At 42.9% G+C, this 25,394-nt stretch overlaps 3 protein-coding genes across 9 annotated transcripts in view; 2 read left to right on the top strand and 1 right to left on the bottom strand.

Moving 5' to 3' along the window:
- Positions 1 to 329: 329 nt before the first annotated feature.
- Positions 330 to 5,307, top strand: irf6 (interferon regulatory factor 6). Its single transcript, XM_015959842.3, has 8 exons — positions 330 to 466; positions 698 to 872; positions 1,072 to 1,267; positions 1,341 to 1,439; positions 1,820 to 2,080; positions 2,605 to 2,997; positions 3,672 to 3,790; positions 5,056 to 5,307. Exons 2-8 carry the CDS (start codon positions 699 to 701, stop codon positions 5,284 to 5,286), a joined length of 1,473 nt encoding a protein of 490 aa, XP_015815328.1. The 5' UTR covers positions 330 to 466; position 698; the 3' UTR covers positions 5,287 to 5,307.
- A 3,078-nt stretch (positions 5,308 to 8,385) lies between these two features.
- Positions 8,386 to 19,341, top strand: eps8l3a (EPS8 signaling adaptor L3a). Its single transcript, XM_015959849.3, has 20 exons — positions 8,386 to 8,540; positions 8,884 to 8,963; positions 9,038 to 9,111; positions 9,187 to 9,251; positions 9,336 to 9,494; positions 12,442 to 12,591; positions 12,729 to 12,793; positions 12,872 to 12,963; positions 13,226 to 13,368; positions 13,461 to 13,563; positions 13,639 to 13,712; positions 13,792 to 13,866; positions 14,061 to 14,206; positions 14,294 to 14,585; positions 17,779 to 17,822; positions 17,900 to 17,996; positions 18,075 to 18,179; positions 18,260 to 18,345; positions 18,932 to 19,064; positions 19,141 to 19,341. The coding sequence occupies exons 2-20, from the start codon at positions 8,899 to 8,901 to the stop codon at positions 19,150 to 19,152; spliced, it is 1,980 nt and encodes a 659-aa protein (XP_015815335.3). The 5' UTR covers positions 8,386 to 8,540; positions 8,884 to 8,898; the 3' UTR covers positions 19,153 to 19,341.
- A 1-nt stretch (position 19,342) lies between these two features.
- Positions 19,343 to 25,394, bottom strand: part of LOC107385751 (AMP deaminase 2) — a 43,373-nt gene continuing 37,321 nt past the window's right edge. For all 7 annotated transcript variants that reach the window (XM_054749032.2, XM_015959846.3, XM_015959847.3 and 4 more), the window contains 3 exons: positions 21,954 to 22,127; positions 21,772 to 21,882; positions 19,343 to 21,669 (listed from right to left, as the gene is read on the bottom strand). In XM_054749032.2, the coding sequence (XP_054605007.2) occupies positions 21,463 to 21,669; positions 21,772 to 21,882; positions 21,954 to 22,127 (492 nt within the window). In that variant the 3' untranslated portion in view covers positions 19,343 to 21,462. The remainder of the gene's footprint in view (positions 21,670 to 21,771; positions 21,883 to 21,953; positions 22,128 to 25,394) is intronic.

Genomic DNA, 25,394 nt, shown 5'->3' with positions numbered 1-25,394 from the left:
CTTATTAGGAAGTCCCCATCATACGTCTATAATAAATGTTACAGGTGTGCTACCATCTGCGACACACCAAATATATCATTGAGAGGACTGAGAACTTTGACTTGTACTTTCTACAATTGGGTAAGAAAGATCCCAACTTGTATCTCGGTGTAATGCTGGTGTGGAAAAAATGTCCCGTCATGCTCCGTGACAAACACTCAGAAAAGGTGTGTCACTGCTGTGACGTCACGCCCTTACCTGAGTTTCGGTGAGCAGGAAGAGGAGTGAGGGCAGCACCGGGTCGACGGACAAACATCAGCTCTTCTAGCTCCACCAGACCCCTCCGAAGTTGGTTAGGTTCAGTCGGCTCGGTCTGAGGCACCGGGCGTGCTTACGGTTGATCGGCGGCGGAGAAACGCACGCTTTCATTCTAGAGGCTCGCGCGCGCAGCCCGACGAGGAAAAGACGACTTCCGGCTTCACTTCAAGTATGTTTGACGGTTTTACTAGTCGAGTTCTGGTGTTGATCGAGTTTAATTTATTCGAAGCTGCTGTTTGTACACACATATAAAGAATTAAATGTGCACGCGGACGATACGTTAAAGGTCACGGAGGGTCAGAATAAAGCAGGAAAAAAGGTCAATCCTGGAATTTGGAAGCTGCTTTGGGAGTGACACTTCTAGAATGTTTTCTGACATGGTTGTGTTTTGTCCTGTCAGGATGGCTGTGACCCCGCGCCGTGTGCGCCTGAAGCCCTGGCTGGTCGCTCAGGTGGACAGCGGTCGGTACCCGGATCTGGTCTGGCTGGACCGTGAGGCCATGCGCTTCAAGATCCCATGGAAACACGCCACGCGACACACACCCCAGCACGAGGACGAGGACACCATATTTAAAGTAATAATGCAACTGCTTGCAGGAGCCATCCTGCATTGGAGCTGATGTGTTATGGCACAGTGTTTTTATTATGCATGCAGGTGTTTTGATTCAGCATGTGTCTAACGCACGTGACACCACTGCAGCAGGTGTTCTTTACCGATCAGATGTACACTCAGGCTCAGTGAAACCGATCCCTCGTTTCTAACCGTTCCTTCAGGCGTGGGCCGTGGAGACCGGGAAGTTCCAGGAGGGAGTAGATGAACCCGATCCCGCCAAGTGGAAAGCTCAGCTTCGCTGTGCCCTGAACAAGAGCAGAGAGTTCAAGCTGGTCTATGACGGCACCAAAGAAGTCCCCATGAATCCTCTGAAGATCTATGATGTCTGTGACATCCCTCAGCCTCACAGTAACCAAGGTAACGGTTGTATGAGCCTGGTCTTGTAGGGGGGTTGGTTGTTTACACGCTTAACTTGTTTCTCTGCCCACAGCTCCTTCAGACGCTGGTTCTCATACTCCATATGACGAGGACATTGGTGAGGAGGATATTCCAGACACACCGGATTCTCTTCCTCCGTATCCATCAAATGGTGACAGTTTTTCCTTACCACTTCCAGTTTTAACAAATCAAACATTATAATATGGGGGCCGCAGTAGCTCAACAGGTCGAGCCGGTTGTCCAGTAATCGGAAGGTTGCAGGTTCGATCCCGGCTACGGACAGAGAATTCTGCTGTTGTGTCCTTGGGCAAGACACTTAACTGCTGGTGGTTGTCAGAGGGACCGGCGGCGCCTGTGCTCAGCAGCCGCACGCCCCAGGCCAACTGCGGCTACATCGTAGCTCACCACCATCAGTGTGTGAATGTGTGAATGATGCACTGTAGTGTAAAGCGCTTTGGAGTCCTTACTCTGAGAGGCGCTATACAAGTGCGGGTCATTTATCATAAATAAATAACTCTCCTTTGCCTCCAGGCACCAGTCCCTCTCCTCTCATAATGTGGTCTCCAATGGGCTCAGACTCTTCCATGCAGCCTCCCAGCTGTCCTCCTTCCAACGAGGTGTGGCCCAAAGAAGAGCCTAAGATCTGGCCTAAAGAGGAGCCCGCCGACGTGGAGATGCACCCCACTCCTCTGGACCTCCCTCCTGCTCCTCTGGCTGATCCTACGCTGCAGCCGCCTCCTCTGCCTGACTACTCCTTTGCCTCTCCTGAGATGTGGATCAGTTCCCTCCCGAGTGAGTTGGGCTAGTTCTGTTTTGATGTTATCCCTCTGTTTTTTGTGGTTTACAGTTCCGTACTGTATAAAACAAAGTAAAGCCGGTAACCAGATAGTTCCTGTAATGAAAGGTTGACTTTAGGAGGGTTCAGTTGTGAGTACATGTATGCATGCTGCACATGAGAACTTTTTTTTTATGCATCTTGTGTAAAACATTTATTTTTCTGCACCACTTTCTATACAAACATCTTTCCCTGATGGGGGACTGCACCACTTCTGTTTCTCAAAGAGAAACCTGTTTGATTGCACCATTTTAAGTGATATTTCCTTACCTCCTTGAGTAAGTCACAAAACCTGAACAGAAGTGATTCTATGCCGAGTCGCAGATGTCATCCTGGTGCTTTTCTGTGATATCAGTGACATGTTCAGGCTGTCTTCAGACCCACACAGCTCTGGGCCCAGCTCAGATCCAACATCATGTTTTTGTGTCTCTGCAATAACATTTCCTCCCTTTTCACCTCCCTGTCTCCGTCTCTGACCCAGTGACAGACCTAGAGGTGCAGTTCCTGTACAGGGGAAAGGAGATGGGTCCCACCCTGACTGTCAGCAACCCACAGGGCTGCAGACTCTTCTACGGGGACCTCGGCCCCATGGCCAACCAGGAAGAGCTGTTCGGCCCGATCAACCTGGAGCAGTTACGCTTCCCGACCACGGAGCACATCACCAACGACAAGCAGAGGGTCTTCACCAACCGCCTGCTGGATGTCATGGATCGGGGCCTGATCCTAGAGGTCAGCGGTCACGATATCTATGCGGTCCGCCTGTGCCAGTGCAAGGTGTACTGGTCCGGTCCGTGTGCTCCAAACCCAGCAGCACCAAACCTTATCGAGAGGCAGAGGAAGGTCAAACTCTTCTGTCTGGAGTCCTTTCTAAGCGGTAACTATTTCATTTGATCGTTTTTAGATTAAACGGCTAAAAAAATCTACAGGGTATCTGCGGGTCCTTAAAAAGTCTTAAATTTGCTTTTCCAAATTTAAGGCCTTAAAAATCCTTAAAAATGACAAAAAATCCTTAAATACAGTTTCCAAAGGTCTTAAATTACCAAAGACCCAATAAACAAGATTATTTTATTACTATAACATTTTCGTGAATTTCTAGTTCAGCATTTTTTTTGTGTACGACGTTGGCGTAAGCGGAACCGTACACATTCAGTTGGTTGTGAAAGGGGGCTATTTTTAGATGAGCACATTAGCTGGTTAAGCTAGTGGGAGCTTGCGCCATGGGGAAGTGCAAGTTTAATGGTAACTGGATGGTTAATCCCACGTTCGCGACGTGGTTAGCACCGGTTCCAGGCAATAGCTGGAAATTATAGCTTCAATTTAATTTTTAAAAATTTTTTAAATTTGGTCAAAGTGGCCATAAAAAAGGTCTTAAAACGTCTTAAATTTGGCTCCCTTAAACCTGCAGATACCCTGATCTAGAAAACATGAAAAATGGATCGAAGAGTAAACAGTGAAAGTGTGTTCCTTCCATCTTTTCACTAATAGATAGTTTTTGATGTAATATGAGATTATTGACCCCCCCCCCCCCCCCTTCCCATTAATCTCCAGGTGTGATCGCTCACCAGCGCAGCCAGTCATCAACCCCCCCACAGTATGAAATCAGTTTGTGTTTTGGAGAGGAGTGGCCCGATGGAAGGCCCAAGGAGAGGAAACTCATCATGGTCCAGGTGGGCGAGCAGCACCTAAAAGCCCTTTTTCCTTCCTGGTTGTTTAAAAATGGTCCTAATATCTTTAGATGATTTTATTAGCAGCATGACATCAACAGGAGTTTCTAATCTGGATAAAATTGCTTTCTGGAGATTACCACATTTAGAGTAAGTCTATTTTATTTTGTACTCTGCAAATGAGCAAAGCATCATGGGAAACTGAGTTCTATGGTACTGCTGACTGCAGCGTTCAGTGGATGGTGCTGACAGACCGGTAGAGGTGTGTGTGTGTGTGTGTGTGTGTGTGTGTGTGTGTGTGTGTGTGTGTGTGTGTGTGTGTGTGTGTGTGTGTGTGTGTGTGTGTGTGTGTGTGTGTGTGTGTGTGTGTGTGTGTGTGTGTGTGTGTGTGTAATACCGTTAAGGTGTGGCCACTTTCCCGGAGCTTTTAAGGTGAAAGGATTTCTTAGAACTCAGAGAGGTGATAATGAAGGGAATGAGAACAAACGTGTGGTTGTTTATCACAACATTTGATCCTTTTAGCATGTAAACACACAGCGTTTTTATGCAAGAGCCTGTTTTTCCAGTTCCAGAAATTTTAGCGCTAATCTACCAGCATTGCTTTGAATTTGATGTGCAGGAAATGTTGATTTCTGAGCATTCCTGCAGAGATGTTGCACAGTGACTGAGGATAAACGCATAGAGTCATAAAGTCTGGTATTTTTTTCTATACATCAGTTGGCTATGGTGGGCGTCTAGAATTAGGTAGTCTCTAAAGTCAGTAATGAAGATGGACATCCCATAGTTACTCTGTGAGAGTTTCATTTAAACCCAGTCAGCGAGTCCTGGATTATTGTTCCAACTTGTGGTAAAATTTCATTTGTTCTACAGTAATTAAATGCATTCTGTGTCCCTCTTTAGTTCAGTTACACTTGATTTGATGTATTTTTGAACAAGTAATTATGGTTTAAAGAAAATATTCAAAATAACTACAAGAAAATACTTAAAATCTTAAAAATGGCAAAGATAAAGAAGAAATACCATTAATATATTTGCTTAATCCTAAACAGGATGTGAAGACATTTAATCCCACCTCTTCTCCATAAAGTAACAAACAGGAACAAAGCTATTTAGCGTCACCGTCCCATTTATTGTTCCTAAATGGAAACAAGACCTATGCACCCAATTGTCAAGTTTTTCATCTTTTGTAAATAAAAATCTTCATGTCGTATGTTTTAAATGACTAGAGATGTGATGACATCATGTTTACGCCTCTTTTTGTCTTTCAGGTAATTCCTGTGGTGGCTCGAATGATCACCGAAATGTTTTCTGGAGACAACACTCGATCGTTTGACAGCGGCAGCGTTCGCCTACAGATTTCCATCCCAGATATAAAAGACAATATAGTGACCCACCTAAAGCAGCTGTACCACCTACTGCAGAACCACCAGGGTCAGGAGGGCTGGGCTTTGCCCCCAGGGTCGGGTCTGAACATTGCTCAGGCCCTGCAGGCTCAGTGAAGCAAACAAAACTGTGAACTCTATGAATAAATATCTATATTACACACATCTGCTAGGACTTTCCACCTCTTAGCAACAAGTACTTACGCATAATCACATTTAGAAGTGTGCTAGTAGGATTTTTTGTTTAATTCTGGTAAAACCGAATCTTCTCTGTATGTAAAGGTTGTGTCTTGAGTGCTGTGTGGGTCTGTGTGCCGAAATGAGACGGATGCGACGTCTGCATGGGTCAAAGTCCTGCTTGTTGCAGGGAACTATTTAACATAGTTAATCAGTTACAGATACCAACCCGTATCTTTTTTTTTTATCCAATCAAGTTATCTCCTGCCTGTCCTAAAGGCCACCAGTCACCAAACCCCTTCAGTCTGAATGCATCGGTGGGACTCTGCTAATAAAACGTGTAGATGAGGAAAGCGGAGTCTGAGCTGAAGCCATATGCCATCCTGGCAGCCTTTTAAATAAAGCTACATTTATCTTTTTATTTCTCTGCACTTTGGGTGCATAGTTATGTTGAATGTATTTTGCTGTGGTTGCATGTTTGTTTTATCAATAAAATATGCTTTCAAATGACAATTTTATGAGTAAAAACAATTTATGAGCCAAAAAAAGGGAAGTTGAATAAACTGATGACTGAAAATCAGGTCCTTCAAATTAATTCTGTTTAAATTAAGATTGAGAAATATAAGAGATGGCCTATAGAAATGTCAATAGTCCATCTGTTTCTGAGCCCAACTGGAACAAAAAGTTGAGAACACTAGTTTAAAACCAATTATGAAATGGCGGCTGGAATTTGCCTAATTGCATGCTGACAAACCATGAAGTTTTGAGATAAACTGCCTTGTCACACAAAACCGGAGCTTTTTGGAGAGTCTTATCAGCTCTATGAGGTTGACCCCGATCCACTGTGAAACATGGAGGACCATAATTTAGCTCTGGTTGAGTGGCTTTTGCAGCAGCTGGGGGTAAACCGAGTCTGGTTTCGTTTAGCTGGTGTCGGAAAAACGGAGCGACGCAGATTATAGTCTAGCGCTGACACCAGTTAACTAGATCAGGAGAGCATGTCCCTGCAGAGTTTTAGAAAAAAGGAAAGGAATCGGGAATAAATGGAAACAAAGTAATTTCAAATGTTGATGTTATTTCTTACAATTAATAACTGAGTTTTTGAGGATGGAAAAATAAAAAAATGCATCTGATAATATTATTTTTTATGTAAATTAACAAACATTTAAAATTTGAGCTGTTTTTATGTGTTTTGGCGGCAATTTTTTTTATTATTGCAATAGTTATTGAAAGTTGTAATGTTTGTTGCTCCCCAAAAAGTACAGCACAGCATTTCACTGATACTGACCTTTACCCCGTTATTAAAGTTTATACATAGGTACACTAAATGAGTTTATTTCTAAGTTTTGTGTATCAGCAGACATGATGAAGAAGAAAAATATGTTGTTTTGTCAATTTCTTTGGTCTGGAGCATACAGGGGTATGTTAACGCCAGAGGAAAGATGTCGGCTCTGACCTTAGATGCAACTGTTGCTTTCCATTGATCTGGAAGGGTTGGAGGTGTATGGAGAAAGTTTATGTTCATGACGAAATGAGAAATTCGGAACGCAAACAAGGTATTTGATCTTGGTGATGGATAAATCAGTCAGCATGATGGTGGAGGGCTGATGATTTGGGCTTCTCACCCGCACATAATCATAGTGTGTTTAATCATCAAATAACTAAGTTTGACAGCAAGAAAATACACTTAGAAGATGCTGGAGCAAGGGCTAAACATGGAACAGTAGATGGTAACACCTGGAGAGAATGATCTGAAGTGTACTTTTTATTTTGGAATGTGAAGGAGCAGGTCCTATACATTTTCTGCAGCCAGCCACTAGGGGGCATTTGGCTTTTGATTTACATCAAATCATCTTTATTTATATAGCACTTTTCCTACAAAAAATGCAACTCAAAGTGCTTTACAGATTAAAATGGTCCCATAGATCCCATATTCCCATCCCAGCCCCCCTCCCCAAGTATAAAACAATTGACAATTACACTTCCCCTCCAGCAACCAATTTCCAAGGTGAATGTACACACACACACACACACACACACACACACACACACACACACACACACACACACACACACACACACACGTGAACAACAGAGTAAACAATAGGCTGAGTTCAGATGGGTCAGGTACTGGACGACACATCATCAGCGGAGCCATCTGCCCTGGCAGCAACAGATCCACGGCAGCAGCCAAGACACCGGCCCATGACGCCCAGGGAGGGAGGGCGGAGACCCCCACCACTGCCCAGGCACTACCCGAGGAGCGCCCCGGCCGCCGCCGCCGACCACCGGCCCCAAGGCAGAGGGCTCCGCAGAGGAAACACTTGAGGATTAAAATATATAACTGTAAAATAACAAAAGCCAATATGGATAGAAAGTAACTGATAAAAAGTGATTATAAAGATAGTAAAAGAAAACATAATCATATAAAAACACTAAGATGTAAATAAAACAATTAAATTAAGTAAAATGGATAAATAGGTATACATATATATAAATAAACAAATACGACAAGCGATACAGTTAAACAGACTAGATAAATAGTAATCAGTTAAAAGCTAAGCTAAAAAGGTGGGTCTCGCCTCTGTCAGTGCGCCCCAGGGCAGCTGTAGCTCATCCCCACCAGTGTGTGAATGTTTGTGTGAATGGATGAATGATACACTGTAGTGTAAAGCGCTTTGGAGTCCTTACTCTGAGAGGCGCTTTACACGTACGGATCATTTATCATATACGTATAAATATATATATATATGAACCAGGAACCGACAGCAGAAAAAAAAAAAAATATATATATATATATATATATATATATATATATATATGTCTGTATATTTATAAACTAACATTTTGTATTGTTTATATTTTTATAATCAATTATTAAATTTCTTCTTATTGCTTGCTCTTTATCTTAGAGTCAGAAAAATGTAATAAAATGAGTTTTAATGTTGTGGAAAGTCGAGGGTGAGGCGATGTCCTCAGTATCGCCTAACCTTTGTGATGCCACAGTAAAGACTCACACCCTCTCTAGGACACGGCACACTCATAATTTTCAGTTCCTGCTGGAGGACTTTGTCCTCCTCCTCCTTCCTGTGGAAGCTCTGGGTTCACATTGTCGAGGAGCTGAACTGAAGCTCTAAAACACAAAAAACAAGCGGGACAAGAGACGAGAAGGACCCAGCTATTGCGGATTAAAGGTAGGGACGTTTGATTTATGGTAACAGTTTGTTTGAAGGTCTGAGGATTACTCAGTGCCAAACGAAATTATATTACTGTTTGTTTTATTCACAAAATTCAAGAAGTTCTGAATTAGGTGGAACATTTGTTCAGTTTAAAGGGTAAAATCTCAGTACGAAGACTGCAGCGGCCACATGAAGACGTCTTTGTTTATCTGATCTTTGTCTCCAGGTGACGATAAACACAAATACATGTTAGCTCTCGATGGGTTTGTAGTTTTGTTCCTGTAAAAAGTTCAGTTATCTTCATGTAGGAACAGCACCGATCTTTAAACGAGCACGAGGTGTTGTTCTTCATGTGCAGGTGTGTTCTGACAGGATGTCCAGGAGCAACAGTCCCTTCAGCTTCGACACCAGCAGCTTCACCGGATCCCTCCAGTCCAAGTCTGTGTTTCACAGCTTTAAGCGATTTCCTTTTTCATTCAGGAACTCTGATGTTGTTTCTCTCCCTGAGACAGTGGGGTTTCCATGCTGGATGAGACCTCGTCACAAATCTCAAACATATCCAAGCCGAGTGCTAAATCTATTTACTGTGAGTTGTTGTGGATAATCAAGCTCGTGTAGTGGTGACGATTCCCTCAATGTTTTTGTTTGACTGGTTTAACAGTGCAGAGGATGGAGTACGCAGCATCCATGAACAAGATGCTGCAGAAGGTTCGGTACAAAGTGGAGGTAGGAGCAAAACTGTGTGTGTGTGTGTGTGTGTGTGTGTGTGAGCGTTTCTGCTCCAGGTTGTTTAACAGGCGTGTGTTGCAGCACCTGTTCACCTGTGACCTGGACGGGAAGGATCTCAGGAACATCAGAGACTGCGTGGAGCGCCTGAAGCTGTTGGATCACATGGGCCGGGTTTGGGGTCAGACCATGCTGCTGGAGTTGAGGGACCACGACCTGCTGCTCACAGACATAGACACAAAGGTATGAGGGGTGGAAGGCCTGGGCCAGTCAGAACCATGGACCTAGAATCCTTTGGAGGAATAAACTCTTTCCTGAGAAGTGATGGTGCAGTTTTGGTTAAATTGTGGAGAAGAAAAAAAAACCACTGTGCACGATTTCACGTTATTTCACATGTTAGCAACGAATGACTATCATTTACATCCACACAGTGGCTTACAAGCTATTTTGCTAACTGTCAGACAAATGATCCCCTGGCCTTTGACCTGTCTGCATCAGGCAATTGTAGCGTACAGCAATGGTCAGTTTAGGTACAGTCTGACCTTTCGACATCTATTCAAACACCTGGTCAGAAAGGAGACACAACATTGCATGTGTTCCCTTTAAATGAGCCCGCCTTCATACCAGCTCACAGACTCTACAAGTCTGAAAGATAAACAATAACTTTCTTTCCCAAGGTCCCATCTGTCTGCCTCCACAGAAGGAACACCTCCAGCTCGAATCAATTGCTAAAATCAAGAATGATTTCCTAAATCAATAAGAACTTCTTCCATGACTTATAATCTAGATAATCATTAAATAAACATTTGTTTATTACTACTTTTCAAAATTATAGTACAATGAAATGCTTCATTAATCTGTGCTCACTGAATGGATGTTATGTTATGTATGTCTACAGAGACTGCCATGTGTTCATGTTTTTACAACAAAGTCCTCACACCTGCACTCACACAATAACAAGTACAGTTAAGTTAGACTCCAACACATATAGACTTTTCAACCAGTCGGAACATCCCGTATTAAGAAGGTGTGTTTCTGGGTTGTCTTGGTAACATCTCCCAAGTTGTCAGCCTCTGATTGGCTGTGCAAGTCATAACATCAAATCCTTAAAACTGGATCATCCTGAGTGGTTCGACAGTTCTAGAGAATCGCTCAGACCGGCCACCCGTAGCAAGACCTCTTTAACCATCAAAGATTTTGACACTTCGTCAAAACCTTTTTGCACCTGCAAAGCTGATGAGCAAACAGTTCCTGCAGAAACAAAGCTGATGTTGTTAGACTCCTTAAGAGTCCGCCAGACGCACGGTTCCATCCAGCTGTTGTGACCCGAGACATCTCTGGACTGAAGAGTCGGTACCACGGTATTCTACAGCCCTCCGGTGCCAGAGGTCAGCCGACCCTTGTGACTTTCGGATCCACCAACAGGGTCTCTCAAAAACGGGTGAAGTAGACGTGACAGATCGCGTCTGATGTTCTTCTGATGATAACATCTTTGTAGCTTAGAGCAAACCAAATTGTTTTCACCAGAACTCAGCTTACTTTGATAAGGAAGCTCTGACTGACATCACATTCACGCATAGGTTCCTTCATCACGTTTAGTTACATCCACTCACAGTAAATGCTTAGTTAATTAGTCATGTTTTAAATTGTTAGTAAAATAAATTCTTACTTTTATAAACCTGACTCTTTCTTGAAATAACACAAAGTGTGGTTGATCACTGAAAAAGCAAAGAACATAGATCTTCTGAATTAAAACCTAGAATCTGCTGAATAATTAAAATAAATACCTAGCAGGTTAATATTTAATATTTATATAGACTATTACATCTTCCTGGTCATAGCAAATAAAAATCATCAATTTGCGTCCGCTACACAATGAAAACTGTGAAAGAAGCAACAAAGCAGGACAAAAATTGCATTGTGTGAAACAAATCCTCACATTTCTATAAACCGTTTCACTTATTCTGCAATCAAAACTCTAGGTGTTAAGTCTGTCTGCTGTCCAAACCCTAACATCTGGAACAATATGAATCACAAAAACACAGATGATGCTTTCATCTTTCAACAGGAATGTCAAACACGTAGTGGAGCAGGTTTTTGTCCTAATGGTATTGAAAAACGCCCCCAAATCAAATGAAAAGTAAACAAAATAAAAAAACAAAAAACAAATAAAGAAAATAAATTCTATAAAAAACCCTTGGGATGTTTGAGTAACACTGAAACATTATTTTCCGGTATTTTTTTATTGTTTATTTTAGTGATGCAGCGATATGAAACGTTTGGGCCGATACCAATATTAGCAGATTTTGTATGGAATGAAAATGATTAAAGCTGAATTTACGTTATTATGTACACACACATTTACCATTCTGAGAGGATTTCATTCACTGTTTACATGACTAAACAACCACACATCACCTCCCTCGCCCTCTGAAAAAGGCAAACAAATGGAGACGAGATGGAAAACGTATCAGTTGTTAATATCGGCCTGGTTTTATTTGTCGAACCGATATCGATGTGTTATAAAATGAGTAACATCGGCCGATACCGACATTGATGCCGATATATTGTCCATCCCTAGTTTGTTTATATTTAAATGGAAGGCGATTCCTGCCACTCTGATAAAAGCAATTGTTTATCTCATAATTATGACACATGAGATTTTTGTTCAATAGACTGGCAGGAATGAGCTTCCATACTTTTACCTTGACTTTCTTAAATTAATTAAAAAATTAAAAGATAAAAAGTTTTGCTGCTTTTTTGTTGGTGAGGAGCTTAAAAAGGGTTATAGGTGTTGCTGAAGGATGACCTGAAGCAGTCATGTGACATTTATCTGGGACCAAATCTGTATAAAATAGTTCATTTTCTGTATTTTTAGTGTTGCCTGTTGGTTTATGGTCAGGTTGTTCAGAACGATCACACCTTCAGAGGATTAGGTCCACAACTTCTTTCAAACATTCTTTTTCATCTTTTATTTGGAAAGTTTTTCTTCAAAACTTCAACCAGCAGTTTAAGTCATCCCATCTCCTACATGTAGAAACATCTGGCAGAAAAAGTTAAACAGTGGCACGGTTTATAGAAACAGCTGATGATAACTGTAACGGCCTAAAACATGAACACTCAGGTTTGGAATGAATCTCTGCGCTGAGAGCAGTTTCCATGTCAACACTCAAAGTTTGTGTTTCCTCAGGAGGAGCTGGAGACCATCTCCCTCAGAGACGTCCAGGACCTGATCGCCGTCTTGGATGGGAGCCTGTTTGACTCCCTGCTCATTGTCTCCGTTCAGAACAAGAAGAAACGGACCACCACCATCTTCATGTTCCAGAGCGATGAAGTCAGGGTGAGAACACACACACACACACACACACATACACACACAAACGCACGCACGCACGCACGCACACACACACACACACACACACACACACACACACACACATACACCTCTCACCACGTCTGAGACGCTGCTGTTTCCAGGCTGATTTTGTTCAGAGGGATTTAACACGTGCGATGTCAGAGGGACGAGAAGCTTCACACCTCAGGTAAAGTAAAAGCAGGAATAACTCAGAACTCGTGGATTATTTACAGTAATTAAACAACTTTTTAAAAACTTTCTGAAGGGGCAAAACATCAGTTACAGGAGGACATGAGGGAGTGAAAGAAGCCAATCAGAAACCTGCAGCTTGTCTGGCTCCGCGGCGGACACAAAATGGTGACATTTACACACGAAAAAACAATTTTATATCAAATAATTCAGAGATTAGAGCTATTTAGGTCAAGCGCAATAAATTACAGGCTGACTGAAAGAGATAAACCTACTCATACAAGTCAGTTGTTCTGGAAACTTCTGGATTTACTTGATACTGCCACCTCCGTGCTTCAGAGTCAGAACCATGAAATCTCCAGACACATTCAGGTGTCAGTCAAATTTAGTGGATTTATTTATTTGTTTCATGTTTGGTTTAAATGTGCAGGACAGAGTGAGTCTCCTGAGCCTGAGCTGGATCTGCGTCAGGACGAGGATGAGGAGGAGAAGGAAGCATCGTCTCACAGGAAGAAAGAGCCGTCGCCGCTGCCCCCTCCTCCTCGTGCATACACAGAGCTGGACAGGAACGTGGTGAGCATGGCTCAGTTGAAAACATTTTTCATTTTTATGATCATCTACAAATAGAGGGGCATTGCTACAACTGGTTATTTCTTTTCTTGCAGGACATTTTGAATCATATTGTAAACGATGTGGAAATCTTCATGGAAAAAGTTGCAGCAATCATTGCTAAAAACGGGAAGAAGAAGAAGAAGAAAAAGAATAAAGGTCAATTTTACAAAAGCATTTTGGAACAACACGCGTGTTACCAAACACCGATGTCCATGTTTACTATGCATACAGGAGTGGACGGGATGCCTCCTAATGAAGAATTTGCAGAATCTCTTCATAAAATCAAGTCTGGCTTCAACCTTCTGGTTTGTGGCTTTATTTCCACGCAGCCGTTTTCCCTCTGTGTGCTTTCTGTTCACACTCCGGATGTGCGTCTATCCACAGGCTGAGCTCAACGGAAAGATCAATGATCCCAGCGCTCCGGTGTTGGTCCACTCTTTGTTCAGCTCTTTAAACTTTGTGAGTAACTGCCTTCCTTTTACAGCCAGTCTAAAGCTTTAATAATCAATATTTTAGTTTGCCTAAAGATGATAATTAACTGGTTTATTATCAGTCTGGGACGCATGAATAGAGTTAGGAGGCTATGAGTTTCCTCCTGCTTCAGCAGAGTTACATAGGTGCATCACAACACCCCTAACAGATAGGTCATCCAGGTGGTCTCCCACTGCTCTGAGGAGCTGGCTTCGACCATCATCGCTCCACTGCTGACTCCTCAGTGTATCCGTTTTCTGAGTGAGGAGGCTTCCCCTGATGAGGATCAGCTGTGGCAGTCTCTGGGTGATCCCTGGAACATCCCCAGGTATGAAAATGCCTCTTATACTTTAATTCAGATGGTTTCAGATACTTATGATATGATTGTCATATTTTAATGTGGTGATGTAACTAGTACTAAATGGCCAGAGGATGATGAGGACATCCCAACGTACACCCTGATGTTCTCCGATGGCTGGCAGCCTCCTGAAGTAAGAGCTGCACCTCCACCGAGACAACCAGCGAGTAGACGGGAGGGTCCACGCCCTGCTCCGAGCCCCAGACCTCCACCCCCAGCAGAGTTCACCAAACCTCCACCCCCAGCAGAGTTCACCAGACCTCCACCCCCAGCAGAGTTCACCAGACCTCCACCCCCAGCAGAGTTCACCAAACCTCCACCCGCTGCAGCGCTGAGCCCAAATGGACAGGTCAGGTTAATCTCTAATTATGATTAGATCTCATTAAAGGAGCAGTAGAATGTAAAGCCACATTGATATTGCAGCTGAATGAAGGCAGCTTGGGTGGTTCAACGTAGCAAACCAAAACGTCAGAGCTGCTCTCTATGCAAATTAGTTTTCTTGAAAAGGTGACGGAGCAGTCTGAGAAAAGCTGGTTTATTAATTAATAAGCAAGCTATGCCTGCTTACATCTGCATGTTCCAACCCACTTCAGTGTCTGGAATTAATAAACACTGTCCTCGGTAATGCTAACGGCAGAACAACGCTATGGGTCGAGCTACTGCCAGCGCCAGCCTGAACTGCTGGTGTTCTGCTGAGCTACTGCTAACGTCCTTGTGGAAGTGAGAAAAGGAAGGTTGTTGAAGCACTCGCATTCCAGGATGTTCTGGAACCCCCCCCCAAAAAAAAACACCCAACACACACACACAGTCTCAGGTAGTGTTGTGGGGCCATCGAACAGCAAGTCCACATCAATGTGAATTTGGGTGAAGGGTATTACCCACAATCCATTGCTGCGAAAGAAACAATTCAAGTGCCTTTTCTGAAAATATGTAGTTTCTAATGAAAGTAGTTCATTTTAGGATGATTAATTGATGCTCTGAATGTTTTAGACCAGTGGTTCCCAAACTTATTTAGCCGCGCACCCCCTTCTATGTCCCGACCATGTCGACGCACCCCCAAGCCCCCACATCAGGGCATGGATATATATATATAGACGTCAAGCTAAACAGACAGGGTTAAAAAAAATATGATCGACCTTTTTCCCCGTCACTTTCATTTTTTAATGGTAATTAATAAACATTCGATACCATTACAATTTCCTTTGATTTAATTTTAAATAAATATTTAGAGTGCCCAGGTAACACATAAACAATGCAATTTAACAGTTTTCCAGTTAACCTGTGCGGCCAGAGTGCTCTCCTTTCTTCTGTTCTGCGTAAACCTGAGCTGATCACCTACTTGTGCGTAATCAAATGTCTATAGGGGAAAAGATGGAAAAGCTTTAGCCATGAGGTTCACTTTTGCCTCAGACCGACTTATTGCTGTTTTATGGTGTGGCTGAATCTGCGATCCGCTGCCACGCGGACTGGAACAACAAATGCTGCAGTAACATGAGATGTGGTCAGGTTCATGAGGAGTCACTGGCTGGAGCGGACCCGACTTTAATACGTCATCCCAAAATACCTGGAATGAAAAATGTTGTTATAAAACCTCTAAAAAGTTTTTATCACAGAGGAGGCAGCGCTCATTTCTGTCTTCAGTCTGACGGCGCGCCGGAGTTTGCGCGTGTGTGTGTGTGTGTGTGTGTGTGTGTGTGTGTGTGTGTGTGTGTGTGTGTGTGTGTGTGTGTGTGTGTGTGTGTGTGTGTGTGTGTGTGTGCGGCACAGCTCCATGAGCCGCTCAAGTCACTGTGTCTCGTTACTGGCGCTATTTAAACCAGTGTTGTAAAATTACTTCTGCCCAGCCCAGATGTGCTCACTTGTGCACCCGTGAGCCGTGGTTCCGCTGGAACCTCTGGACCTCTGACAGACGCACTCTGAACTTCAGATCTTCAGCGCGCTGTTAATAGCCTGAATGGGAATCATTTCTTGATTTATTTAGTTACATCCACAATGTTCTGTGTGTGAGGTTTACAATGTCAGAACACCTGCATGAGACAGGGTGTTAATTACAATCTGCCAGAATGACTCACCACCTTCAGATTCCTCCAACATCGTTAAAAATGATCAAATACGGAACATATCGGCGTGCGCAGGCCAGAGTGCTGAAGCTCGGCGCATTGTTATTATGAAGCTAGGGCACATGCGGAGGACACACACACACACACACACACACACACACACACACACACACACACACACACACACACACACACACACACACACACACACACACACACACGCGCACACACACGCAAAATATACTTGTTTTCAATTACATTTATTGGGCCCACTAATTTTTTCTTAGGCCCACCCACAAACGAGTTTCTGGCTACGCTAATGGTGACATATGACAGACTTCTCTGAGCTCCACAGCCATTACACTTTTCACCTCGCGCACCCCCCAGCGGCAGCTCGCGCACCCCTGCACCACACTTAGGGAATCCCTGTTTTAGACAAAGCAGCAATTAATGTATTTCAAGTAACTGTTTGTTTGAAAGTTGTTAAAGTTTTTTTCTTTAAGTAGCACAGCGACCAGAATCATGACATGCATTGTGATTCCTGACGGTACGCTCACTGTCCCAATTCGGCAATTATTTGCACACTTGTGTAACACGCACTCGAAGCCTTAATGTGCACTTCTTTCAAGTGCACTTGACAGAAGACCGTAGATGATGTTCTGCTGAGCTGTGGTGGCCTCATGGAGGGGAACATCGTCTAGCACACTGCTGCTAACCACTTAAACATTCTCCCTCTCCTGATAATAACTTTTTGCTTTCCTTGATGTTGGATGTGCTACTGCTAGTTTATCCGTTTAATTATAGATCCACTAGGATAAATACAATAAAGTTTATCTCTCGCCAAATAGAATATTTACTAAGAAATCACAATGTAACCATAGAAACATTACTTGGTGTGTGTGTGTGTGTGTGTGTGTGTGTGTGTGTGTGTGTGTGTGTGTGTCTGCTCTGTCTTCTCGATCCCCAGTGAGTCGTGGAGGATGGCTGCTTATACTGAGCCAGGATCCTCTGGAGGTTTTTTCCTGTTAAAAGGGAGTTTTCCTCTCCACTGTCGCTATATGCTTGCTTAGTATGAGGATTGCTGTAAAGTCACTGACACTAGTCAGTGTCTTGATGCAATTTGCTGGGTTCCTTATATAGGAAACATTTTTTCTGATTGGCTTTATGAACTGACCTGAATTGGAATGTTTACTATGTGAAGTGCCTTGAGATGACTCTTGTCGTGATTTGGCGCTATATAAATAAAATTGAATTGAATTGAATTGAATAGAGCGCAGTGCGGTTATTGGGATTGGGCCATGGAGGGCTAATGGGTTTGAGTTTGGTCAGTACAGGGCTTCTGGGTCATTGTGAGCCCCAACAAAGTTTCACAAGTTATATACAGACTCAAAGCTATGTTTCCATTTGTAATTAAACAGCGTTCTACTGCCACTTTAATTCTAGGCCAGAAAAATAAAAAGTGACTCTTTTCTTTCTCTGCAGTTTCGTGCTCAGCAGAAGCCTCCACCACCTCCACAGAATGAACGGTACACACAAACACACCAATTTTGCTCTGGTCTGACCTGAAGGAGCTCCAGATTTGTGATCTTTGTGTGTTTTTCAGCCCAAACCAGTTAAAACTAAGTGACATGAGAGTGAAGCATGACTTCATTTCACGAAACCACAGAGAGCTCACTGTCAGGAGAGGAGAAGTGGTTGAGGTGATCAGCTGTTTAGGTTTGTTTTTAACATTTTAATGAAAAGTCCAGTGAGCCTCACAAGCGTTGGTTTGTCTGCAGCTGTTGGACAAGTCCAGGCAGTGGTGGAAAGTGAGGAACAGCAGAGGAGAGGAAGGATACGTCCCCAACCAGGTCCTGGAGGCTGCTGATGAGGACTCCAACCAGGTGCTCCAGCACACACAAGCAGAAACCCAAAGACCTGACATTTCAAGCTGAAGGGAAAATCAATGTTTTTATTTCCTCAGCAAATGGAAACTTTCCCTGTCCTCACGAAGAGATCTAAACCACCGGAGGTGAAAGCCTGGCTGGAGGACAAGGGCTTCAACCAAATGTGAGTGAGACTTTTAAGTTTTTATCTGTCAGATTCTTTTAATCAGTTTAATTTCAACAACACCGATAAAATAAAGGATGTTTGGTCACAAACCTTTCACTGCAAGGGTTTCTAGTGCAGTCGTGTCGCAAATAATAGCCTCGAAATTGATAAGAGAAAATGTTCCAATTAAATAATGACTTTAAAGTTTAATAACAATAATAATGATAAGAAAAACAGCTGAACAAGAGCTGCATGTATGGTTTATTTATTTTATTAAGTATTTAAATGAAAACTCAAAATTCTCTGATCAAAAGTTATGATGTCATCACTGTTTATAACAGACTAATAAACAGACATCAGTTATGTTTAGAAATAAAGGCTTTCTTTCTCTGTTGACCATTTTATTTTGCTTTAAGTGATCATTTGCAAAACAAACTTACAGAAAAACAAGAATAACTGGTTTCATTTTACTAACTGGTCCCAGTTTCACAGCTGCAGCAGCTGATTAAGTTTAGTGTTTATGGTCAGACTGGGTCCAGCAGCTCACGGCCCAGTCTGATGGCGTTACACGTGAACTCACCTGACCCAGCGTGTCCCCCTGCAGCACTGTGCGCTGTCTTGGCGTGCTCAGTGGCCCGATTCTGCTGGGGATGAGCAGAGAGGAGCTGAAGACGCTGTGTCCAGAGGAAGGAGGACGAGTCTTCTTCCAGTTACAGGCAGTCAAGTCGGCCATGGCGGTAAGTCACAGAGCAGCGTCCAGCATCAGCCTGCAGCTGCTGTAAACACTCATCACACCTTTGTTCCAACACTCAGGACCTCAGTTAAGAGACGAGGAGACTGGAGCAGAAACGGGATGATTCACACGGAGAATAAACAAGTTTACAAACTGCAAAGTCACTTTTTTCTAAATCAAAACAGGTTTATTGCACCAAAGAAAAGTGTCAGTTGTGTCACCCAGTCACATGTTGGACGCCTCTGTAATCACTGTGTAAATAAAAGTCATTTCTGGCACAAGTTGGGTGGATGAACACGCTTTATTCTTTTATTCTGGCACTACACACAAACGTGATCAGAGTCTGTAAAAGGCTGGAGGTCAAGCAACAGCAAGGCTGCAGATTATCAAGCGTCCGCCTCAAAATAAAACCTTCATGTTAAAAAATAAAACACAGAGGAAAGAAAATCATCAAAACTAAACATGTTTTACATTTAAAGCTGAAATCAGATATACATTTATGCGCGGTTTACTGTAAATGTGTTGAAAAAATAACTGAATAATGTTTGCTTTGCTCCATTTTCACAACTGAAAACAATAGAAATGTTTTTAATGGGAAAATAATTTTTTTCTCAACACGTTCTAAACAAGTCGGTAAATAACGTCATAAATCTGTTGCTGTGAATGAAATACTGACGATTCTGAGGAAAACCAAAAGAACCAACAAGTATGAGAGTGTTTATGAGGTAGGACGCTCTGAGTGGTGGATGTAAAAGACAAAACGTTCACGTGTTAACTCTTTAACCCGAATAAGAGTCGTCTTCCACGAGTCAGTGACTTCTAAACGAAGAGGCTTCGTGGATGTCTGTTTGCATCAGAGTAGTCAAAAAAACACAGAGTTCAAGAAGGAAATGACTACGATAATAATAATATTAGTAATAAACAGGCAGAGCAGGCAGAGATTAAGACCATCTATGTTAAACTAGATTATAAAACTATTTCATAACACTCTGCTCATCCACAACAAGCGTTAGCATCCTTAACATCATTATACTGAAAATGGAAAACTTCTCACCTCTACTCAGATTAAATCCAACAATCACGTAGGTTTCTCAGAGTTTGATGCAGGACTCTAGAAAGCGACAAGTCTGACTTTTATCCTCTAAAGCAAACACTGACACACTTTAACAACTTACAGCTGGTCTTCCCAAATACAATTCAGTGACTAAAATCCTCGGCTGGAAGCTGACGGGAGGATGTGCTGAGTGATGACGTGAGGGTGGTAAATGCTCGAGGCGCAGCTTCAATCAGGTCTGAAGGAGGTCCACAGAAACATCACGGAACCACGGCCAGCTGAATTCAAATCTGTTTATTTTGTTGCATAAAAACGATTCAGGACTAAGAACTGATTTCAGACCTGCACCAACTAAGATGCTTTACATTACAGCTTTGTGTAAACAACATCCTAGCACCCATGAGTCATGCAGATCATGCAGAAACCCTCAAACAGATCAGAGGGTGAAAGCTACTTTAAACGGCGCTCTGGGTCCGTCAGCTAGCCGTGGGAGTTTACCGACAAGTTGAGGGGCGTGCAGCACTCTGGTAGAAATGAAAAGGCACTGTGAAGATCTAGCTTGGTGCTTATAGACAGTTTAGTGCATGCAAGCACTCCTGTGGCTATTTTTGACTTTGTTCACAGAAACAGAAACCAGTCATGCAGGTGTTGCTAGACAGCCACGGCGACGCAAACACATTTATTTGTGCTCGACATTTCTCTTAAATCCCAGGGAATTATTTCCTTTGCAGCTAAAGAACTGGTTTGCTTTGAGGAATGTTTCAGAAAACCATAATAATAATAATAATAAACATTTAAAACTTGAAGGTTGTGGAGTTTGTGTCTGGTTAGAATCACAGGAGAACACGTCTGAATGTGCAATTTAGCAAATTATGATCTCAGACCACACCAAGCATCACACCTGGCTGATTTAGTACAAAACCTTCAGAAACTTTGCTGCTGTGCAAACATTGATCCCAATGTGCTACTATGATAACAAGACAGTGTATTCTAGTGTAATTAATCAGCGTAAACACACAGGATCTCAGTGAAACCTGCCCATTTCTCTGCTGCTAAACCATAAAAACAACCTGAAGCTGATTCAGACTCAACATGTGATAAAAAACTACAGAAAATAACATTAAATGTTGAAACAAAAAGGAGAAAACAGCCATTTTTCTGCTTTTGTTTCAGCACAAAGGAAATGAAAGGTCATGTGGTGTAACTTGGCTTTTTGGTAGCTGAATAATAGAAAGTGCAGCAAACTTCTAAACTGATGCTTGGTGGGGGTTTCAGAGGCCAAAGGCCGGGATCACGTGTGCTCAGCGTGGTGCTGAGCGGCCCACAGAGTCCAGTCCACAGGAGGAATTCAGCGCTGTCCAGGGAGGGGACCCATGGTCAGAGAGTCCCCTTCCTCCAGCTCCTCCGTGCGCACGGCGTGGGTGATGAGGTGAAGCTCCTCAGTGAGGGTCTCAAAGCGGTACGCCACACGAATATCAGGGACGTTGGTGCGGCGGATGTCGTTGCTCTCAGGACCCTCTCTGTAGTAACTGGGACCGAGCCAGTAGCTTTTAGCCTGGAGGTTAAAAAGCTTCATGAGACTGGCTGTACTGGGACGGATCATACGACTGAACCTCCAGCTGATGCTCGATACATGAAGACGTGTCGGCTAGCTTACCTTGTGTGAAAATCCACTCATGAGGACGCTGTTTCTGGCCAACTCACACATGTCACACGAGCTGAGTTTCCACACCTGAGCTGCGATGCTGTACTCCTCCATCAGCGGCTCCTGGTAGGAAGGACAACACAGATGTGTTGGAACGTTTTAAATCTTCACAGCTGATATAAACTGGTTCTGACCTTAGTGAAGTGGAACTGAAGGGGATCATCAGTGGACAGCGAGATCATGAGTCCCCTGGACAGATACTCCATCAGCGGGTTGCGGTGGTAACTGAGGAACAGACTGTTGTTGCTCAGCGGGGACATGGCGATGCCCACCTGGGCCAGGTAGTACAGGTACTGAAGAACAGGGGCCTGAGACGAGGAGACAGAGACAGCTGTGAGTTCAGCTACAGCAGGAGCATCTGAACTTCTGTCAGGGGGAGAAGAAGGTTTTGTTTCTGCTCTAAGAAATGGAATGAGTCTGAATTCTGGGGCTACATCCCTCCAAGGCTGCATTTTAAGGTTGATGACATCACAGCAAAGCAACAAGGCTGTTCAAAATCAAAGGATACTCAAAATGCGTCCTCAAAAGAGTCCTAATACTTTCCCTGGATTTCATGCAGGGGTCTGGAGTGTCCTTATTGGCACAAGGCTATCCCAGGATTCATAGCTGGTGGAACGGGAGATTTTTGTTCTTGTAACTAGAGATGTAAGAAAATATCGATATGGCTATATATCGTGATATTTTTCCCAGCAATATTATATCGATATTCAAAAGCTGTGTATCGGAAATATTGATATGGCAATATATTGTGATTTTTTTCCTGCGATTATTACATCGATATTCAAAAACCGTGTATCTAATTCTTGAAAGAATTTACATGCAAATTTTTGTGTATTTTCTTTTCGTTTTGTGCAATTCAATCGCCACCCGCTAGTTGGCAGCAGTGTGCAATGGGTTTTGTTTCCACCATTGAAATGTAAAACCCTCCATCATGGTTCTGATACCTCATGTTAAACATGTTACATATCAGTTTGGACTGTTTCTTGAACATTCTTACAATAAATCCAGTAAAAAAAATTGCTTGTGACGTCGGACTGAATGTATCACAATATACCGTGATACATTGTATCGTCTCCCCTGTATCGTGATATGTATCGTATCGCCAGAATTTAAAAAATACACATCCCTGCTTGTAACAATGGCAGCAGAAGACGCAGGAGAGGATTACAGTTATAAATGTTGGTATAATATTACTCAGTTGGTGCAACATTTTTAAGTTTGGAGAGGTTGGGTTCTTAAGCCTTTCTCATACTTGCTCTCTAAATGTATTTTTTGGTAAAAACAAATGAAAATCTTCGTCGGCCATCCCAGAAGTCTTAACTTCTACTTAGTGTAGTCACGTTGCTAGGCGACACGACAAATGCTGGGGCAATAGGGAGAATAAATTTGAAAGCTAGACTGTCAATATTCACAGCCGCTCACTTCCTGTTGTAGAAGGTCGATGGAAGACCCGAGTGGACCGGGTGGGACAGGTCCTCACAAGGACGCTGCCCCTGACTTGGACACAGCCACAGTAACTTTATGTATACGTTCAAACATCAGTTTGGACCTTTCAGTGATATTTTAAGATCATGACTTTAAATTTAGTAAACAAACTACTGCTGCAACAACCTTTGTGAGGTCTGAATCATGCTGAATCTGCTGGTTTAAACAAAAGGTTTCTGAGTCTGAGGTAAGAGTAGACAGGATCGGCTGTAGGGTCCGTGTGTGAACAGCACCAGCTGCGATGGGACTCTGGGCCACTGCTGACTCAGACCACCAGAGCTAAAGGTTGTTCTACATTTATTTAAAATGCACCAGCTCTGGTTTGGAGGGCCAATACCGATTTACAATTCTTGTTCTTGGACCGATTATGGACAAACCTGATTCATTAAGATAATAAATCTTTAATTCTGCAAAATAATAAATCATTTTAATAGTCACATTTTTATGTTTACAACTGATTAAAGGAAACAATCACCAGACACTTTTCCTTCATCTCCCCAGGACATTACTCTCTCCAAAAATCTCCAACTGTGAATACCAGTCCTAAAAAAAATTAGCATATTGTGATAAAGTTCATTATTGTCTGTAATGTACTGATAAACATTAGACTTTCATATATATTAGATTCATTACACACAACTGAAGTAGTTCAAGCCTTTTATTGTTTCTAATATTGATGATTTTGGCATACAGCTCATGAAAACCCAAAATTCCAATCTCAAAAAATTAGCATATCATGAAAAGGCTCTCTAAACGAGCTATTAACCTAATCATCTGAATCAACTAATTAACTCTAAACACCTGCAAAAGATTCCTGAGGCTTTTAAAAACTCCTAGCCTGGTTCATTACTCAAAACCGCAATCATGGGTAAGACTGCCGACCTGACTGCTGTCCAGAAGGCCATCATTGACACCCTCAAGCAAGAGGGTAAGACACAGAAAGAAATTTCTGAACGAATAGGCTGTTCCCAGAGTGCTGTATCAAGGCACCTCAGTGGGAGGTCTGTGGGAAGGGAAAAGTGTGGCAGAAAACGCTGCACAACGAGAAGAGGTGACCGGACCCTGAGGAAGATTGTGGAGAAGGACCGATTCTAGACCTTGGGGGACCTGCGGAAGCAGTGGACTGAGTCTGGAGTAGAAACATCCAGAGCCACCGTGTACAGGCGTGTGCAGGAAATGGGGCATAGGTGCCGCATTCCCCAGGTCAAGCCACTTTTGAACCAGAAACAGCGGCAGAAGCGTCTGACCTGGGCTACAGAGAAGCAGCACTGGACTGTTGCTCAGTGGTCCAAAGTACTTTTTTCAGATGAAAGCAAATTTTGCATGTCATTCGGAAATCAAGGTGCCAGAGTCTGGAGGAAGACTGGGCAGAGGGAAATGCCAAAATGCCTGAAGTCCAATGTGAAGTACCCACAGTCAGTGATGGTCTGGGGTGCCATGTCAGCTGCTGGTGTTGGTCCGCTGTGTTTTGTCAAGGGCAGGGTCAATGCAGCTAGCTATCAGGAGATTTTGGAGCACTTCATGCTTCCATCCGCTGAAAAGCTTTAAGGAGATGAAGATTACATTTTTCACGACGACCTGGCACCTGCTCACAGTGCCCAAACCCCTGGTAAATGGTTTACTGACCATGGTATTACTGTGCTCAAATGGCCTGCCAACTCTCCTGACCTGAACCCCGTAGAGAATCTGTGGGATATTGTGAAGAGAAAGCTGAGAGACGCAAGACCCAACACTCTGGATTAGCTTAAGGCCGCTATCGAAGCATCCTGGGCCTCCATAACACCTCAGCAGTGCCACAGGCTGATTGCCTCCATGCCACGCTGCATTGAAGCAGTCATTTCAGCAAAATGATTCCCGACCAACTATTGAGTGCATAACTGAACATAATTATTTGAAGGTTGACTTTTTTTGTATTAAAAACACTTTTCTTTTATTGGTCGGATGAAATATGCTAATTAGTTGAGATAGGAATTTTGGGTTTTCATGAGCTGTATGCCAAAATCATCAATATTAGAAACAATAAAAGGCTTGAACTACGTCAGTTGCGTGTAATGAATCTAATATATATGAAAGTCTAATGTTTATCAGTG

The sequence above is a fragment of the Nothobranchius furzeri genome, chromosome 3 (assembly GCF_043380555.1).
Source record: "Nothobranchius furzeri strain GRZ-AD chromosome 3, NfurGRZ-RIMD1, whole genome shotgun sequence".
Classification (NCBI taxonomy): Eukaryota; Metazoa; Chordata; class Actinopteri; order Cyprinodontiformes; family Nothobranchiidae; genus Nothobranchius; species Nothobranchius furzeri.
This window is presented reverse-complemented; position numbering and strand designations above follow the sequence as displayed.

What these genes read in the sequence shown, in the direction of transcription:
- eps8l3a (XM_015959849.3), top strand. Translation starts at nt 8,899, where the DNA reads ATGTCCAGGAGCAACAGTCCCTTCAGCTTCGACACCAGCAGCTTCACC. An exon ending in TCCAGAGCGATGAAGTCAGG is followed by an intron (nt 12,592 to 12,728) that starts GTGAGAACACAC and finishes TGCTGTTTCCAG; the next exon opens with GCTGATTTTGTTCAGAGGGA. An exon ending in TGTTCAGCTCTTTAAACTTT is followed by an intron (nt 13,867 to 14,060) that starts GTGAGTAACTGC and finishes TAGGTCATCCAG; the next exon opens with GTGGTCTCCCACTGCTCTGA.
- irf6 (XM_015959842.3), top strand. Translation starts at nt 699, where the DNA reads ATGGCTGTGACCCCGCGCCGTGTGCGCCTGAAGCCCTGGCTGGTCGCT. An exon ending in TCAGCCTCACAGTAACCAAG is followed by an intron (nt 1,268 to 1,340) that starts GTAACGGTTGTA and finishes CTCTGCCCACAG; the next exon opens with CTCCTTCAGACGCTGGTTCT. An exon ending in GGAAACTCATCATGGTCCAG is followed by an intron (nt 3,791 to 5,055) that starts GTGGGCGAGCAG and finishes TTTGTCTTTCAG; the next exon opens with GTAATTCCTGTGGTGGCTCG.